At 37.8% G+C, this 18,740-nt stretch overlaps 1 protein-coding gene and 1 non-coding gene across 4 annotated transcripts in view; both read left to right on the forward strand.

Annotated features, from left to right (window-relative positions):
- Window positions 1–18,740, forward strand: part of TMEM185A (transmembrane protein 185A) — a 34,512-nt gene that overhangs the window by 5,857 nt on the left and 9,915 nt on the right. For all 3 annotated transcript variants that reach the window (XM_016136906.2, XM_016136908.2, XM_016136907.2), the window contains 2 exons: window positions 14,289–14,465; window positions 16,516–16,723. In XM_016136906.2, the coding sequence (XP_015992392.1) occupies window positions 14,289–14,465; window positions 16,516–16,723 (385 nt within the window). The remainder of the gene's footprint in view (window positions 1–14,288; window positions 14,466–16,515; window positions 16,724–18,740) is intronic.
- On the forward strand, window positions 683–801 carry LOC118608051. Its single transcript, XR_004952907.1, has one exon. It is a non-coding gene; the product is annotated as a 5S ribosomal RNA (ribosomal RNA).

Raw genomic sequence — 18,740 nt, forward strand, 5'->3', positions numbered from 1 at the left:
AAACCAGGTAAAATCACCACTAAAGGACATTCAATTTTGTCAGTAACTTTCTGCTCGATATGAGGGGCGCAGTCCCTTTAACAGTTTGGGAGAGTGTCAGTTAGCAATTTGCCAGTTGGAGTCATTGTTTGAAGTGTTAAGAGATGCTCCCAGGGCTGTGTCACCCAGAGCATGCGTGCACGCATGTGCGTACACTCGTGCCTGCTCCAGTTAAGCCAGCAGCTTTCAGTGGAGAAAACTGAAGGGTCTAAAAAGAGTCCATTTGCGTTCTTTTGATTTACAGAAAACAGATACTACAACTTAAATTCACAGAATCATCTCTTTACTAGGTATATTTTCTCACTCCTTTCCTCCCTAAAAATCCCTTTCCTTTCACCCCAAAGTAGAGAGGGAATTTAAGCCTCAAGCCAAAGTTCCATATACATTTCAGAAAGGTTACTAGCTTTGTAGTTGCACCCATGTGACACTACTTAGTGATTGCTTACTATCTATCATTACCAATTCAGATGAGAGTGGAATAAATCCATTTTAATGGTGCAATTGGAAAAGTGAAATGTAGGAAGTAGTGGCTGATGCTAGAGTATCTGGTGGAACCTCCATTTGCTAGTTGGTGGAGAATTATGCAGTTTATTTTTATACTTGGGCTCTGGTCTGAATGTTTCTTTAAAAATAACTCAAAGCAGTCTACAGCCATGCCACCCTGAACAAGCCCGATCCCGTCTGATCTCAGAAGCTAAGCAGGGTCGGGCCTGGTTAGTACTTGGATGGGAGACCACCTAGGAAGGCCAGGTGCTGTAGGCTTAAAAAGTAAAAAAATAAGGGATTGTAAACTGACAAGGTCCTTGCAATCTGTGAGGCCGACCATGGGTTGCCTTGCCTAAAAAAATAATAATAATAATAACTCAAAGTAGTTTAGACTTCTCCTTGCCAGTCAGATTTGGATTTCCTATTTGATGTGCAGTCATCTTTTTTACTTGGCTCTCAAATGTATTGGTATAGTTGAGATACTATTCCTTCTTCCCCCAATTAAAGACATGTATAAATTACATCTTTTAAATTTTTTGGTTGTATCCATTTGTTTAAACCAACTTTGTAGTTTCATTTTCTTCAAAGAACCAGATGTCGGTGTTACTTATCAATTCTGTTTCTGTATCTATATTTCTTCTTTTAGTTTTGTATTTTGCCTCCTTTATTTTTCCTAAATTTCTTAGATAGAAACTCAGTTCACTAGTTTTCCCTTTGCCTCTTTTCCTTTTCTTTCCTTTATTGCTTTTATTTACACTTTTGAAGTTGGTATGTTTTCTCTGAGTTTTGCTTTGACAACAGTCTAGCTGTTTTGATGTTTTCAGTTGTATTTTATTAGTATTTTAAACATTCTGTAATAGCGTTGGGTTTCATCCTTGATTTAGTCATTCTTTAAGGAACGAAACCAACATTCATTGAGTATTGCCTGCTTGGCAACAAGCCTTGCTGTGCTTTCTGATAGTTACGTAGCTCTTACCTCAGCACTTCCTGCTGGTAGATAGAGGTCATATTATCTGCATTTTGCTCATGAGGAACCTGAGAGCAAATAAAGTTGCACAGATAATCTCTTCAGTGTTACTACACTGCTTAACAAGTGAATGTGGAAAAGATACATGTGGTTAGGCCATTTATAGTCTGTTTTTTTTTTCAGTTTATTATAAATTGTGTAGAATTTCTGCCTCCGGTCTCTACGAATTAGTCTGCCTTATGCTTCTGTACCTTCTGCCACCCTTTTGCTCAGAAAATCTTTGGTGGCTTCCTATTGCCTAATACTAAATTTGAAGAATTTTACCTTGACATTACCCCTGCCTACCTTTCCCTTACATCCTCAGGTGCCTTTTCTCCTCTCTCCCCAGCACCCCATTCCCCTAAATTCACAAGATGTACTCTTCCTGGGGTATAAAAGTCTGTCTCCTACTTTAAAAAATTGTATCCTCTTCATCTAGAATTTCCTTTCCCCAGCCTACTGCCACAGTCCCACTGCCCTTCCCGGTTCTCCCAGGGAAATGAATCTTCCATGTACCAGTTTACCGTGGTGTATATAGTTACCTGTTGATCAGTCATCCCTCTCTGCTCCTGTTAGTCTTTAAGCATTTTCAGGGCCAAGACTGTTTTTTTTTTCTTCTCATCTTTGTATATCCCCCGCATTTTAGGCACTCAAACAATTTTTTAATATTTTAAATTCAATTTGCGTTTATTGTGTATCAGTGCCCCATGACCCCATTTCACCCCTCTGGAAAAATCTGTATGTGTGTAAAGAAAGCATATATTTTTTGTTCTCCTATTTTATTTTCTTGCTAGAACCACGCTGTTTTTATCTATTTGAGTGTTAATTTCCAGTTTCCTTAGGAACTTTGCTTTTTACCTGTCATGATTTGATAGCATGTAGAAGCCCACAATGAACACATCTCTATATATCCTTAAAAGAACACTTGTATTATTTCCATATTCTATGGCCATGTTTCCTTATTAGTCGTTTTAGTATTTTAAATTTTTTGCTTTGAAATCTAATTTATCAAATCACCATACTAGTAAACTGCTTCTCTTGTTTTTACCCAGGCATTAGAAACCTTTGTCATCTCCTTTCTTGTAGTTGGTTTGACTTCACATTGGTTGCAAGTGTGACTCTTAAATGCAGCAGATATAGATTTTATTTTTTAATCTAGTAAGTGATCTTTCTTATTATTAGCCTGTGGTAGGCAGAGTAATGGTCCAACCCCCTAGATACACCCTCATTCTCATCCTTGAAACCTGGGAATATATTCCTTTACAATGGCAAAGAGAAATTAACACAACAGATGGAATTGAGAGTTGCTAATCAGCTGCCCTGAAACTAAGAAGGCTATTCTGGATCCTCTGGCTAGGCCCATTATCACAGATTTTAAATGAAAAAGAGGGTGGAGGAAGAGGAGGTCAGAGTGAGTCAATGTGGGGAGGGCTGGATGCACCTCTGCTGGCTTTGAAACTGGAGCCAAGGGCCATAAGCCAAAGAGCTAGGAGGCAGCCTCCAGGTGCTGGTAAGATAGAGAAACATTCTCCTCCTGAGCCTCAGGGAGGGTCACAGCCCTAGTGACACCTTGATTTTAGCCCAGTGAAACCCATTTCAGATTTTTGACATCCAGAACTGTAAAAATAATATGTTTATGCTTTTTCAACGAGTAGGTTGGTTGCAATTTCGTATGGCAGCAATAGAAAGCTAATACAAGGACATTCTATCCTATTTCTGTTTTGCTAACCCTAATATTTGAATTAGGAATTATATTTTTGTACTATTATGTATCCTCTTGTAAGTTCTTCTAGTTTCCTTCCTGTTTTTCATTTTTCATGTGATAGACCCACAACTCTTATTTCCCTTTAAATTATGTCAAAAATAATAAAATAATCACTTTTCCAACATTTAAAACATTTTGGTACTTCTGTTTTCATTATTTCTACTACTCTTCTATTAAATAAGAAACGTCTCTTTTAGGGAAGATAACCAATTTAGCTTACACAGTTTGCCTCTCCCTACCCTGTCTATTTTTTTAATAATCTGAAGCACCTCTGCATATTATCTACCTGTAAACCCTATGATTATCATTGTCCTTGCATTTGTTAATGTTCCAATCCACTTATTTTAAATAGTCTGTTTCCAAATCCATTGTTTCTTGTAATATGTGTAGCCAAATTTGGTTGACAAATGGGTTCTGATTTTACAGATTTTGTAGTATCTTCCTGTGCTTTCAGTGAGAAAAAGTCATCTCAGCTGGTTACTTTTTCTTTTTGTGGTGCTCACTCCATTTGAATTCCCCTTTCTCTTCTCCAAAGTCTGGAGATGACGTTCTTGTCTTGTCATATTTTAGTGGTAGCCCTTCTTATTCATAGCAGCTTGTAAAAGCTCCCTCTTGTTTCTCAGCATTGTCATAACTAACATGTATTTAGTGTAGCAGTTATCAAACTATTTTCCACAGACCCATAGGGAGCCTTGAGAACCTTTCCAGGGGCCCATGAGGTCAGAATTATTTTCACAATAACACTAAGACATTTCTTTACCTCTTTCTCTGTGTTGACATTTGCACTGATGATGCAAATACAGTGGTGGGTAAACTGCTGGAACCTGAGCACGAATCAATCCAGTGACACAAAACCTAGGCATCATTAGAATCTTCACCACAATGTACTTTAAAAAAGCTTCACTTAAGAATGTCCTCAATAAAGCAGAAAAAAATACCGATCTCTTTCATTCTTGACCCTTGAGCACACATCTATTTTAATATTCCATGTGACAAAATAGGAAGAAGGTATAAAAACTGTCTTCTGTATGCTGAAGTACAGTGGTTGACTCAAGGAAAAACACTTGTGTGTCTGAGTTGCAAGCTGCTGTTTTCCTGGAACACCATTTTTACCTGAAACTGTGGCTATTTATATTAGGGTATTTGACAGTCATTTTCCCAAAAATGCAAGTGAATTTGTCATTTAAAGGAAAACAACTAATGGCATTTTTTACAATTGGTAAAATGTGAGCTTTCAAGGGAAAAATCACAATTTTGGAAGTTGTATCTACTACCACGAGGTTGACAGCCTCCCAATACATGAAATATTTCTGATGAAGTGGGTTGTGATAATAAATAACGTGATTTATTTTTACTGTTGTATATTGAAATGTGTCAACACTTGAAAGATTTTTATTACTTAGTGAACCAATATTTTCTATTAGTTCATTGCTAGTGTAGTCACAAGGCCCATGTGCTCTCTGCATCAAATATTTAATATTCAATAGATCAGAGTTTGGAATAAGGAAAGATTTTATTTATCAAAATGGCACCATAACAGGAAGATGAGAGATTTCTAGTTTTCTCAAATCCATTTTAAGAGCCACCCCTCAAGGTCCTGTATCCTATATATCCAGGGAAGGGAGAAGGGGCAGGGCAACAGTTAAGATCCAAAGAAGAGTGAGAAATCTTCAGATATTTTTGTTCCCATTTTGTCATACCAGAAGTCAACTCAGGTCTCAGGTAGAACTCCTCTAGTCAATTAGCATATTTATAGAAATGTAGGCCTGAATTAAGGTCGAGTCTGGGGGAGAAGCAGAAGCATTCCACCCTTTTACAATTTCCTCCTTTATTTGTTCATCCCTCAGTCTCGAGGGAAGTAGAGCAAGTGGTTCCAGTCTCAATCAAGAGGGAAGATTAATTGTAAGATGGAGTCAGATTTGCCTGCCCATCATGCCCCTCTCATCTGTGTTTCTCCTATCAAGCTCTTAACAGTCTCATATACCCACTTCTTCCGAGATAGTCCCTGAGCCTTAGAGGGGGCAATCTGAGTGTTCAATTTACAATCAGAGACCAACCATAGCAACAGTAGAAGCAGAAGTAGGTCAGAATAATTATATCCTAATATGAGACAAATAAAAAGTAATGAAGGCAGGTGGTGCCAATCTGACAGATTCTCCTGATCTGCAACTTTAAAGTCTCTGATGATGTCATCATGTACTCAGTAAAGCTCTTACACAATACATCAGCACTGAGATTGTCCAAGCATGAGCTGTTGTGACGATTTCTCCCAAGTTTACATCACGTTGTCTAGCTATAGTCTGCAATTTTCAAGGTTCAGGGAAAAAAAACAGTTTTAATTCTCAATAATTCCAAGGCACAGGGTGGAAGAAAAAATGAAACACTAGTTCAGAGGGTTGCAGCCAAACACTTCCATCAGAAAATTTCAAGATTCAGTCCAGTCCACAAATGAAAAATAAAACTTTAAAGACAACTGAACTAGAATATAATATTCACAATTGCACATTATGGTCTCTATTGAAACGATTTTTCTCTAAAATCACCCTCATTTTTATTAAAGATAGCCAAATTAAGACTAATCCATTGCACAAGTCTAGCTTCAATAAACTTGGCCTGTTATTTGCATAAGTGCAACAAGAATAGCAATTGTTCGTGTAGGCTCCCTTACATCTGCTTTGCTGAAATTTCATAGGGAATCTCCAGATTGAACTTTAATTAGCTTCATGGGACTAAGCCACATCCTTGCCATCAGACCTTGCCTGCAGTACTTATAGAATTGGGTGAACTCCTCAGGTTCTCAAAGTTTCCCAAAACGTCTTCAGGCTCTTCCTTTGCCATCTCCCAGGAACACAACCGTTGTCCCTTACCTGGAAAGACTGCCGTGAACCTTATCAACAAGGTACCAGGCTGTTTTTCCAAGGGGCTTTTATTGACTTCCAAAGTCAATCTTAAGAATTAACTTGAAGCCTTCTGGTGACATCCAGAGTCTGTGCATATATATCTCTTTCAAAGATGACATTCCAGTCAAAGCCTTATCAGGAGTTTCCAATTGTGTCCTATTATAAAGATAATAGATCCTTTTGAAACTATGCAAACAGCCATATTACCATGAAAATAATATTGAATTTCCAAATTCTGAAGGGATCAGGTAGGGAGAGAAATGTAAATATCTCAGTACTGTTTACAAAGGCATAATTTACCAAACTTCCCAAAAGAGGCAAGCTTCATTATATCTGGAAAACAAAAAAAAACTTAAAAATTAGCAATATTTCAAACAAAAAGTATTAAACAATTATAATCATCTTCAGTTCAGTTCCACACAATCAATTCTTGTTTATCTTGATTATTTGCCAGCGTTTCCATGAATCAAGATATTTCTCAGAATTCTATAAATTGTCATCCAGTTCCAAAGGTATGATCTGAAAATTCACTTTCAGAAACCAGTATCCTAAAATAAGCCAGAGTCCTCTCCATGGTTTTTTTTTCTGCAGATGAAACATGTTTGCAAAAAGCATCAGAGTCAAACAGTGACTGTCTGTTAATGACAAAACACTAAAATGGCATGATTACAGACCTGATGATAATGCAGTCAACAATTAACTCTGCTTTTCTGTATCATCATTCCTACCCAGGGAATGAATATTACCACCTAATTGAATGTTCATTCAATCTAGTGCCTACCGCCACCAATCTGAATTCCCTTGAGGGCTCCCTTTCAGTCACTATCATGAGCTACACAGTTGTCCAACAAACATTCCCTACCCATGTGTTTCCTATCTTCATATCAAAGGAAAAAACTTGAAAAGGTTTTTCAAACAATTGACATTTAAGTGGCATTTAAGGGACTTGTTTATATGATTTTAAAATAGCTTTGTTCTTTGCAGTCTCCCGTAGGGCAAGGCATCAAGTATTTCAAAAGGCAGCCATACACTTCCTTTTATACTTTTTAAGAGGCTTAAATTCTAATACAACTTAAAAATCAAATTGTCATGTTTTGATTTTACTATTATTTTGACAGGTACAGAGCAGAGGATAAACCTAACAAGGTCTTCTTTTCCTAACTCACCACCATATTCATAAAACCTTTGTGATTCATTCTAACACACATATCAGTGCACTTGGCAAGGATATAATGAATAAAATGGCAAGCGGTAAAGTCTAATTCATGCCGAAACACTGGAGAAGTTTCATAGGAAGCACAGACATATGCAACTTTAACTCTGTAAACTCTTGGTGATTTTCAAATAGTCTCTAGAACACCCATTTTACTATTCAGAGTATATGTATACAAATACATTATTCTTTATTTCACAAAGCTTCTCATGTAATTTCAACACACCATACTAAGCCTAATTAGTTGTGTAACCACCATCGAAAGAGAAAAAATAGCTCCACTGCTGAAAAATACTCCCTCTTATCCCTTTTTAGTCAGCTTTTCCCCCAGCACAGCCACTGGTAACCACACTGATGTGTTTTTTGTATCCATAATTTTGCCTTTTCCAGAATGTCAAACAAGTATAGTCATACAGTATATTATGTTTTTGGTCTGAGCTATTTTACTTAGCATGGTGCTTTTGAGGTTGGTCCATGCTGTTGCATGTATCCCTAGTTCTTTACTGCTGATTAGTAATCCATTGAACAGATATACCACAATTGGTTTAACTGGTCACCAGTTTATGGACATTTGAGTCGTTTTCAGTGGCTACTATAAATAGAGCTGCTCCGAACATTTAAATACAGTTGTTTGAGTAGACATATGTTTTTCTTTTTCTTGAGTAAATACCTCAGCATGGGATTGCTGGGTCATAGAATAAATATGTACTTTATAAGAAATTGCAATAGTATTTTCTAAAGTGTCTGTACTGTTTTGCATTCCTACAAGCGATGCATGAGGGTTCCAGTTGTCTCACATCCTTTGCAACAATTGTCAAAATTGACCATTTTAATATTAGCCATCATGGTGAGTGTGTAGTTTCATCTCATTGTTGCTTTAATTTGCATTTCTTTAACGTATGAAAATATCAAGTATCTTTTTATGTGCTTATTTCCCTTTTGTATGACTTCTTTGATGGAGCATCTATTCTCATTTTTCTGCTATTTTAATCAGGTTGTTTTCTTATTTTTTAATTGTAAAACTCCTTTATTTATACTGGATACAGGTACTTTGTAAGATATATGTTTTCAGAAAATGTTCTCCCAGTTTGTGGCTTGGCTTTTCATTTTTTAAATTGTCTTTCAGAGAGTAAGAGTTCTTAATTTTGAAAAAGACTAATTTTATATCCCATCTAAGAAATATTTACCTAACCTTAGGTGGCATTTATTTTTCCCCTTGTGTTTTCTAGACGTTTTGTAGTTTTGGCAATTACATTTAAGTCTGTGATCCATTTCAGGTAAATTTTTTATATGCTGTGAGATTGAGTCTAGGTGCATTTTTTTCCATCTATCTAGTTATTTCAGCACTATCTGCTGAAACACAATTATTTCTCCATTAAATTGCCTTGGTACCTTTGTCAAAAACTGACCATGTATGTACAGGTCTGTTTTTGGACTCTGTCCTGTTCTCTATGTCTTTCCTGGTGCTAATACCATCATCTTCATTACTATCACTTTATAGTAAGCCTCAGAAGCATGTAGTATAGGTTCTCCTACTGTGTTCTTTCTCACAATTGTTTTGCCCATTCTAGGTTCTTTGCGTTTTCATATAACTTTTAGAATTAGTATGTCAATTTCTATAGAAGAGGCTGCTCAGATTTTCAGTGGGATTGCATTGAATTGTTAGAATAATTTGATTAGGGGGTAGACTGAATAATGGACCTCAAAGATATCCACTTCTTAAACCATGGAACCTGTGACTATTACCTTCTATGGCAAAAAGGTAATAATTACCATATATGGCAAAAATATGTGATTAAGTTAAAGATCTTTTGATGGGAGAATGTCCTGGATTATCCCTGTGGGCCTTAAGTCATAGGTTTCCATATAAGAAGGAGGCAGGAGATACTGTTAAGAGAAGACAATGTGATAGAAGCAGAGAAAGAGATTTGAAGATACTGGACTGCTGGTTTTGATGATGGAGGAAGAGGCCCAAGGAGTTCAAGGAATACAGCTCTAGAAATTAGAAAAGGCAAGGAATGGATTCTCCTCTAGTTCAGGAGAGAGCAAGGTACTGCTGACACCTTAATTTTAACTCAGTGAAACCCATTTTGGACCTCTGGCTTCCAAAACTATAAGAGGATAAATGTGTTGTTTTAAGCCCCCTTGTAGGTGGTAATTTGTTATAGGACCCATAGGAAACTAATACACAGGATATAAATCTTAATGATGTTGATTTTCCGATCTATAAATGTGGTATATCTCTCCATTTATTGAGATCTTTAATTTTTCTTGGTAGTGTTTGATAGGTTTCAGTGTACAAATCTTACACATATTTTGTTACATTTACTTCTAAGTATTTCATATTTTGATGCTGTTGTGAATAGTAGTTTTTTCATAAACTTAATTTTAAGATAGTTTTAGATTTATAGGAAAGTTGCAGTAAATGATAGTTTTAAAAAGTTCAATGTTCAATTTCTCATTGTTAGCATATAAAATACAATAATTTTTGTACATTTACTTTGTAGCCTGCAACTTTGCTAAATTCAATTATTAGATTTAATTGCTTTTTTAGTAGCTGATTTAAGATCTTCTACAGAGACAGTCATATGTTGTATGCAAATATCAGATTTGCTCCTTCCTTTCAAGTCTTCATTCCTTTTAGTTCTTTTTCCTGTATTTTCACTGTGGCTAGGACCTCCAGTACAATCTGAATAGATCTATCGAAGTGGACACATTTGTTTACAGTCTTGTGAAAGTATTGTCTTTCACCATTAAGCATGTTAACTGTATGTTTTTCATGGATAAACATACATTCCTAATGTGTTTAGAGCTTTTATTGTGAATAAGTAGTAAATTATGTCAAATGTTTTTTCTGGAACCATCGAGATAATCATATGTTTTTTTCTTTTTCATTCTTTTAATACTGTGAATTTTATTAATGGATTTCAAATGTTAAGCCAAGCTGGTAATCCTGGCTAAAGCCATACTTAATCATAATGTAATTTCCTTTTTTATATATTACTAGATTCAATTATTTAAGTTTTAAAGGGTTTTTCGCATCTACATTCATGGAGGATACTGGTTTGTAGTTTGCTTTCTTGGTCAGGTTTTGGTATCAGGGTAATGCTGGCCTCATAAAATAAATTGAGAAATTACCCCCCCACCCCCTCGTCATCTTTTTCTGCAAGGTTTTGTGAAAAAATGGTGCTATTTCTTCCTTATGTGTTTGGCAGGTATTGTCAAAGCCTGACATTTTCTTTATGAGAAGGATTTTTAACTATAATTTCAGTTTCTTTAATGAATATAGAGATATGAAAGTATTTGTTTCTTCTTGTATGAACTTTGGATAATGTCTTTCAAATAATTTACTTTCCTGAAGTTGTTCATAATATCCTCTTCTAATCCCTGTAATGTTTGTAGGATTTGTAGTGATATCTCTTCTTTCATCCTTGGTATTGGTAATTCGTGTCTACTTTTTCCTGATCATTCTGGCTATAGGTTTACCAATTTTCTTGATCTTTTAAAAGAACCAGATTTTAGTTGCATTGATTTTCCTCTCATGTCTTTTTACTGTATTTTATCGATTTCTGTGCTTTTTATTTATCCTTTTCTTCCTTCTGTTTATTTTTCAAAAAAATTCCTTCTCTTCATATTTTCTGAAGATATTTTCTAATGTAAGCATTTGATGCCATGAATTTCTCTTAATTAAGTACTGTTTCAGTGGCATCTCACAAGTTTGGTATCTTGTATTTTCACTTTCATTTAGTCTAGAATTTTTCAGATTTTCTTTGTGGATTTTTTCTTTCACCTATGGATTATTAAATGAGTGTCGTTTAATTTACAAGTTTTTTGAGACTTTTCCAGATCTCTTCTTTATTGATTTTTAGTTTAATTTCATTGTGTTCAGATACTTTGTATGATTTCAATCCTTTTAAATTTATTGAGGTTTGTCTTATGGTCCAGAATTCAGTCTGTCTTGGTGAGTGTGTCATGTGTACTGGAAAGGAATTTATATTCTGCTGGAATGTTTTATCAATATCAGTTAGGTCATGTTGGTTGATAGTGTTATTATCATCTTGTATATCTTTAGTAATTTTCTATGTGTTCTACCTTTTACTGAAAAGTGTTCATTTCCAATAATAATTGTGGATTTTTCTATTTCTCCTTAATATTTTAAATATTCATATTTTCTATGTGTATTTTGAAATGTTATTAGGTACATAAATATTTACAGCCTACCTGTTTATCATTATGAACTGCCTATATCTGTCCCTGGCAATTTTCTTTGTTCAAAAATATACCTTGTAGTTTGCTTTCTTGGTCAGGTTTTGGTATCAGGGTAATGCTGGCCTCATAAATAAATTGAGAAATTCCCCCCACCCCCTTGTCATCTTTTTGCAGTAGGCAGGGTGTCCCCCCAAAAGATTCAGGCCCTAAGCCCTGGAACCTATGACTGTGTGATGTGGCAAAGGGGACTTAGCAAATGTGTTTAATTTTACAGTATTGGTTTCTATTGCTTTCATAACAAATTACCACAGATTTAGTGTCTTAAAACTACACAAATTTATTTCATAGTTCTGTAGGTCAGAAGTACAGGTACAACACAGCTTGGGTCTTCTGCTTAGAGTCTCACAAGGCCAACATCAAAGTTTTGAAAGGGCTGTACAGCAGGTCCTCGAGTAACGTCATTTCGTGATAACATTGATGAGATGCTGTAAGGTAAGCATGTAACTCTTTACATCAGTTAGCCTGTGGTAAAAGTGGTTTTATGTTGTTTTTCTGAAAGCTGCAGAACCTATCAACAACGTTAACTGAGGATTTACTGTATTTCTTTTTGGAGGCCCTGGGGTTTAATCTGCTTCCAAACTCATTAAGGTTGTTGTCAGAATTCAGTTCCTTGTGATTGTAGGACTCAGGGACTCATTTCCATACTGGCCATCAACCAGGAGTCATTCTCAGCTTTTAGAGTCTGCCTGCATTCCTTGCTTGGCTCATGGATCCCTTCTTCTGTCTTAAAAACCAACAAAGGCATGTTCTCATGTTCGAAATCTCTCTGACTTCTCCTTCTGCCTCATCTTTCCTCTTCTCTGACTTACTCATATGCCACCTTCTGCTTTTAAGGGCTCACTCATCTAATTACATTGGACCCACCTGGATAATTTGGAATATTCTCCCTATTTTAAGGTCAGCTGATTAGTAACCATAATTCCATCTGCAGAGTCCCTTCGTGGTAATGCCTAGATTTGTGTTTGATTGAATAACCAAAGAACAGGAATCTTGGGGAACATCTTTAGAATTCTGCCTACCACAGTTATGGACTTTAAGAGGGGAATAGTATCCTGGATTAGCCAGGGGATCCAATCTAATCACATTCGCTTTTAAAAGTAGAGAACCTTCTCAGGAAGCAGGAGCAATATGGCAGAAGGAGAAGTCAGAAGAATTCCAAGCATAAGGAAGATTCACTATGCTGTTTCTGGCTTTGAAATGTAAAGGCCTGTGTGCAGGGATCAGAGAGAAACCTCTGGGACCTAAGGACAGCCCCAACCTGGCAGCCAGCAAAGAAACTGGGTTTTCAGTCCTATGATAAGAAACCAGATTGCCAACAACCTTGAGTGAACTTGGAAGCAGATTTCTCCCAGAGTCCCCTAATAAAAACCAACAGACACCTTGATTTTAGCCTTATGAAGCTCTAAGCAGAGAAATTAACTAAGTCTGTTTGGGCTTTTGACATACACAACTATGAGATAATAAATGTCTATTGTTTTAAGCTGTTAAGTTTGCGGCAATTTGTTACAGCAGCGATAGAAGACAAACATATTAACATAGACACTCCAACTTTTCTTTTGGTTAACGTTTGCTTGGTAAAACATTTTCTGTCTTTTTACTTTTAATCTATCTCTGATTTTATTTATAAAGTGAGTTACATATAGACAGCACATAGTTGTCTTGCTTTTTAAATCCATTCTGACCATCTTTGACCTTTAATTGGTATTTACACCATTTACATTTAATGTAAACTGCCTCCAAGTGGTAAGCTGGGGCAATAATAGAGTTTACTTTTTTTGTTTTCTTTCTTTCTGCCATCACAGTCCTTCACTTAATGTTATCCAGTATCTGAAACCTTGTTTCACATATTTTGCCCAGTTTCTTATTTAAGGTGGGAAAGAAAACCCCATTCCTCTTACTATGTAAAAAAATGGAAGTGGAATTCCTCAATAATGTAATCTCTAATTAATATTTTAAGAATATCCTCTTCAGGAAATCCCTTTCATGTGAAATGAAAGAGAGAGAAAGATGAATTTATTCAGTCTTAGAAAGTACAGTACATGTATTAAAATGTTACTGTATATGAACATGGCAGATGGAAGCCTTTTAAAAAATAGAATTAAATAATTAGCCAGTGACAGAACTTGACCATATCCTGAACATGTCAGCCTTTTCCAGCCTCCGTGTCTTTGTATGGCTAGTTCCTTCTGCTTGGAATGCTTCCTCACCTCACATTCTTTCCTGCATGGTAGCTTGCCATGTAACCTCTGGAACCAGCTCCAGGGCCACCACCTCTCTGCTTCCCAGGGCCCCCAGACAGAATCCATATGTTCTCTTGTGGGCTTCTATCACATCCTGCCCTATAGCACCGTTATGGCACACACCATGCTGTATTATGTTTCTGTGTGGAGTCCCTCCTACAGTAAGCCTTTGAAGCAGGGAACTGATTTTAGTCTTTATGTTTCCCTTATCCCCTAACACAGTATGTCAACTACATAAAACTTTTCTGCAAATGATTGTTGAATTAGTGACTCTTCATGTGCTGAAAAATACTGCTGTTATTACTCCCTATTTTAGTATCACATATTTGTAAATGTGAATCTTCTTTAATCATTTTACTTTTCTCCCTAGTAAATTCCTCATCTATGCCTGTCTGCTGCTGTTCTCTGTGCTGCTGGCCCTTCGTCTGGATGGCATCATTCAGTGGAGTTACTGGGCTGTTTTTGCACCAATATGGTTGTGGAAGTTAATGGTCATTGTTGGAGCCTCAGTTGGAACCGGAGTCTGGGCACGAAATCCCCAATATCGGTAATACTGCTTTATAAAACCCATTGGTCTCTATCCTGAAGCATCAGTCCCTTGCTTTTCACTTTAGATAAAGTAAGGACTGTTTTATTTTCTACTTCTCCAGGGTTCTATAAGAACTATAATATAGGCAAACTGAGTTCTAGACTGTTTTTTAAAACTTAGGTATTCGATATGCACTTTTTTGCAAAAGCAGTGTTATTTTGGGTGGTTCATTTCCTAGCCGGCCCACAAAAGCCTATGTAATCTAAAATACATGCAAAATATGGAACTTTTCTGCCACTCTAGACTAGGAAGTATGAAACTACCATGTTTTGTAGGTGTCATTCTACTGTCCAGAGTTCTAGCTCTGGTCATCAGGGTATATCCTTCGCCAGTTCAGTCCTGAGACTGGGGCTCCCCTTGTCCCAATCTTGTAGTGTGTGGGGGAAGTAGCTTGGCCAGGAAACTGAGTCCCTGGGACGGAGAGACATGAGGCTCAGAAGCTATGCATGAGAACAGAGACCTTTGGGGGCCAGGCAGAGGTGTGACCTGTGACCTTTACCTTCAGCTCCTCAGCACCTTTCTTGGGTGGCTCAGCTGGTCAAAGTGCAGGGAGTTGGCTCACTCCAGTGTGTAGCTTGGAGTTGCGGGTGCCAGTGAGAGTCTCTCCTCTCTCTCTCTCTCACAGGTACTGGTACTTCAGAAAGGAAGGAAGGGGAATTCAGAGGGAGAGCTGTTGTGAACCTTCACCAGGAAGGTGGGAAGAAAGAGGGGAGCACGTGCAGCTGCTCATATGAAAAACGTGTTTAATTCTTGGTTATTGACATGAAAATAAGATTAAGATCATATAAAATATATTACCACATACATTTCTAAGGATCTTAAAATAGCCACACAAAGAGTCTTGGCAGATAGGGGACATTCTTGTGTAGCTGTTTAATGGTATTAGATTTTTTTAAAATATTACCTTGTGGCTGCAAATATTTTTTATGAGATATTTTCAGATATCTAATAACATTTACTACTCAAAGAATGAAAAGTTAAATCACTGAACATTTCAGGTTCCACTAATTGATATTTAAACACTATTTGAACTTTTCTCTCTTGGTTTAAGACTTTTAGAGCAAGGGTAGGAACTATGTGTGTGCAGTTGAACGTATTGAGTGTACAGATGTAGTCATTCTAAAATGTGTCAGTGATATTCAAGGGAACATTATTGGGTACTAGAGAAATAACCAATGGCCGCATTTTTTCTGTGTCCTAAACTCAGTATCATCAAGAGATAACCTAAATGTTCATGCATATTTCAAATAGAACATTAGAGGCCTTCCAGATGCATTATGAAGCATTTTCCTGTTTAGCGGCCTTGTTATTTTCCTGTTGTTAATCTGTTAAGTTTATGCATGATACTCAGACAGCTAATTAAACTGATTTTGTTTAAAAAATTTTAATTATTTTCCTCTTCTCTCATCTGCAGGTGTTAATTCATCCTCATGGAATAGCAAGGAAAATAAAAGCATTCGTGCTTTTTATTTCCAATTTAGAATAGCACCTAACAGTAGTTACTGTATTTTCTTTAAATATAACCCACTTTTTTTTCATAAAGCTAGAGTTATTTTTATAGCATTGCAGGAAATATGATTTTATATGGTTTTTAATTTGTTAAGAAATGAGAATCATGAAATTTAATGGATATTTGCCGGTTTTTAGCGATAGAAGCAATCAGCCTGAATAATCTTGGAAATTATTGAATTTAAAGTTATGAACAAAAGTGTACACTGTCAGGGAAATAATAACTGTAGCTATTACTTCTGAGAATATCTTTACACAGTTAAAACTTTTAAGTAGGTTTTGTTGTAATGCTCATTTCTTGTCATGTAGTAGTTCTTTGATGTTTGAAAGGTCGCCTATTAAATATTAAGTTAGCCTTCTACCTGATATTTCCTTCATTTGTTGTCAAAGTTACAAATATGAGTCACAGAATCAACATAAGTTATTTGTCCTGGACCGTTTGCTTGTTATGGAGATTCTGAACTGAGGGTGTTTTTCTTCTTCTTCTGTCCCTTTTTAGAGCAGAAGGAGAAACATGTGTGGAGTTTAAAGCCATGCTAATTGCAGTGGGTATCCACTTGCTCCTGTTGATGTTCGAAGTGCTGGTCTGTGACAGGATCGAGCGAGGCAACCATTTCTGGCTCCTGGTCTTCATGCCGCTGTTCTTTGTTTCCCCGGTTTCCGTCGCTGCTTGTGTTTGGGGCTTTCGACATGACAGGTCACTGGAGGTGAGTGTTCGTATATTTAAGAATGGTCAGTCATTGTGATGTAGATTCCTTGCCTGTTGTTAGGAAGAGATTGATCATTAACCCTAAATCATGGTATATAAGGAAACAAAAGACCATGAAAATAACCAGGTGTCTCTTTTTTGAGTTAAAACAGTGGTTTTTCACCCAGGCCATGTGCCTCATTCTAGCTTCACGTCTTTCCCTGCCCACCTCTATCTGTCAGGCTTTTCCTCAGCAACAGAACCAATAGGAGAGATGCAGATGTAGATGGAGATACCTGTAGAAGGAGATTCATTTTAAGGAGCTGGGTCATGCGATTGTGAGGGCTGGGGACTCCGCAGGAGTTGATGCTGCAGTTTTGAGGCAGAATTTCTTCCTGTCCAGGAAATCTCAGTTTTTGTTCTTAAACCTTTTAAGTGATTGGAAGAGACCCACTGCATTATCGAGGGTCATCTCCTTTACTTAAAGTCAGTACCTTCACAGCAATACCTAGATTACTGTTTGCTTAAATAACTGGCTATTATAGCCCAGCCAAGTTGACATGTAAAACTAACCACCACACTGCCTCAGACCCCATGATACAACTGTATCTGATCTCTGGCTAGCTCATCCTGATGTGCCCGTATGTTTGTTTATTCATTTGGTAGACATTTGTCAAGAATTTACCAAGCCCTTTTTGCCTAAACCTAGAGGATACACAGATGAATTAAAAAGCAGTAGTAACACTAGTAATAAAAGTAATTGCAGATCACACTTATTGAGCGGTTACTATGTGCCAGGCATTGGGCTAGGCCCTTCACATGCAGTAGTATCTTATTAAAGACTCACAACAGCCCCGTGAAGCCCATGCAGTTGTCACTTACCAGAGAAGGTAAGTGATTTGTTCTCGGCTGCTTATTTGGGCTGGGCCAGGATCCCATTTCAGTCAGCTGAACTCCAAATCATGCGCACCGGACCACATGGAACCCATGGGCCCGCAGCCTGGCACAGACGGGTTCAGGGAAGAAATGCACTCTGTGGACACGTTGTTTTGAGCTGCTTGGGTAAAAAGTGGAAGAAGGACATGCCAGTTGGGCAGGAAGGGAGTGGAGGGTGGCTTAGGGCAGGTTAACCTTGAAAGGAAGGCGCTGTGGAGAGGGAGGGTGATGGAGCCAGGGCCTGTGGGAAGCAGAGGGAATGAGGCCTCAAGCACCAGCAAGGGCTTGGCATTGAACAGGGAGAACAGTTCTTATGGTGCTGGGGAGAGGAGTTGGGTGGACTGTGGAGGGAGAGCACGCCTAAGAGCCTGCTTTACCCTCCCTGCGCTTCCCCGAAGCCGTACAACCCAGCCACTTCTCTGCGCTGCCCCCACTGGCTGCTGGCCAGTGGTACTAAAATTTCATGAGGGAGTGTGATTAGGAAATGTCTAAAAAGAACCCTGGGAGGACAGTAATAAGAGCAAGGTTGAGAAGCTCTGAGCTGGACCCCCTTTGCCCCTCTGCAACCCACTCCCCGGCCATCTCTGCACAGTGCCCCTCCCTGCTCCCTGTTCTCCAGGAATTAGTCCAGACCTTTGCCTGTTCTCTCTCCTCCCCAGGTCCATCTTCCCTCCTAGGGCAGGCCAGTCACACCCCTGCTTCAGCACCTCTCTGCTTGGGGTTCCTCTAAGCATTTGCTCCTACACTTACCCACTCTCTCCAGTAACTTTGGTCTCTCTCATCAGAAAGAGAAAACAGTGACAGCAGAAAACCTTCTCAGTACTCTGGCTGTTGCCACTTTCCTTCCTGAGATATTGCTGTTCTGACCTCACACTCTATGCTCAGCCCTGCATACCCCAAAACTGACACTGAGCACCCTCTGGCCAAACCTAGCAGGCCGTCTTCAGTCCTCATTCTGTCCACCGGTCACTCTGTAGCTCCTGGTACTCCTGGTCCTTGGACCAATCTGGCCACTCCTGTCTTCGGCTCTGTTGCTATTTCTTAGGATTCTAGTCCTAGGCATTTTCTATCCTCACTGTGTGCACTTCCTCTGAATATGT

This window comes from Rousettus aegyptiacus, unplaced genomic scaffold (assembly GCF_014176215.1).
Source record: "Rousettus aegyptiacus isolate mRouAeg1 unplaced genomic scaffold, mRouAeg1.p scaffold_m13_p_9, whole genome shotgun sequence".
NCBI classification, from domain to species: Eukaryota; Metazoa; Chordata; class Mammalia; order Chiroptera; family Pteropodidae; genus Rousettus; species Rousettus aegyptiacus.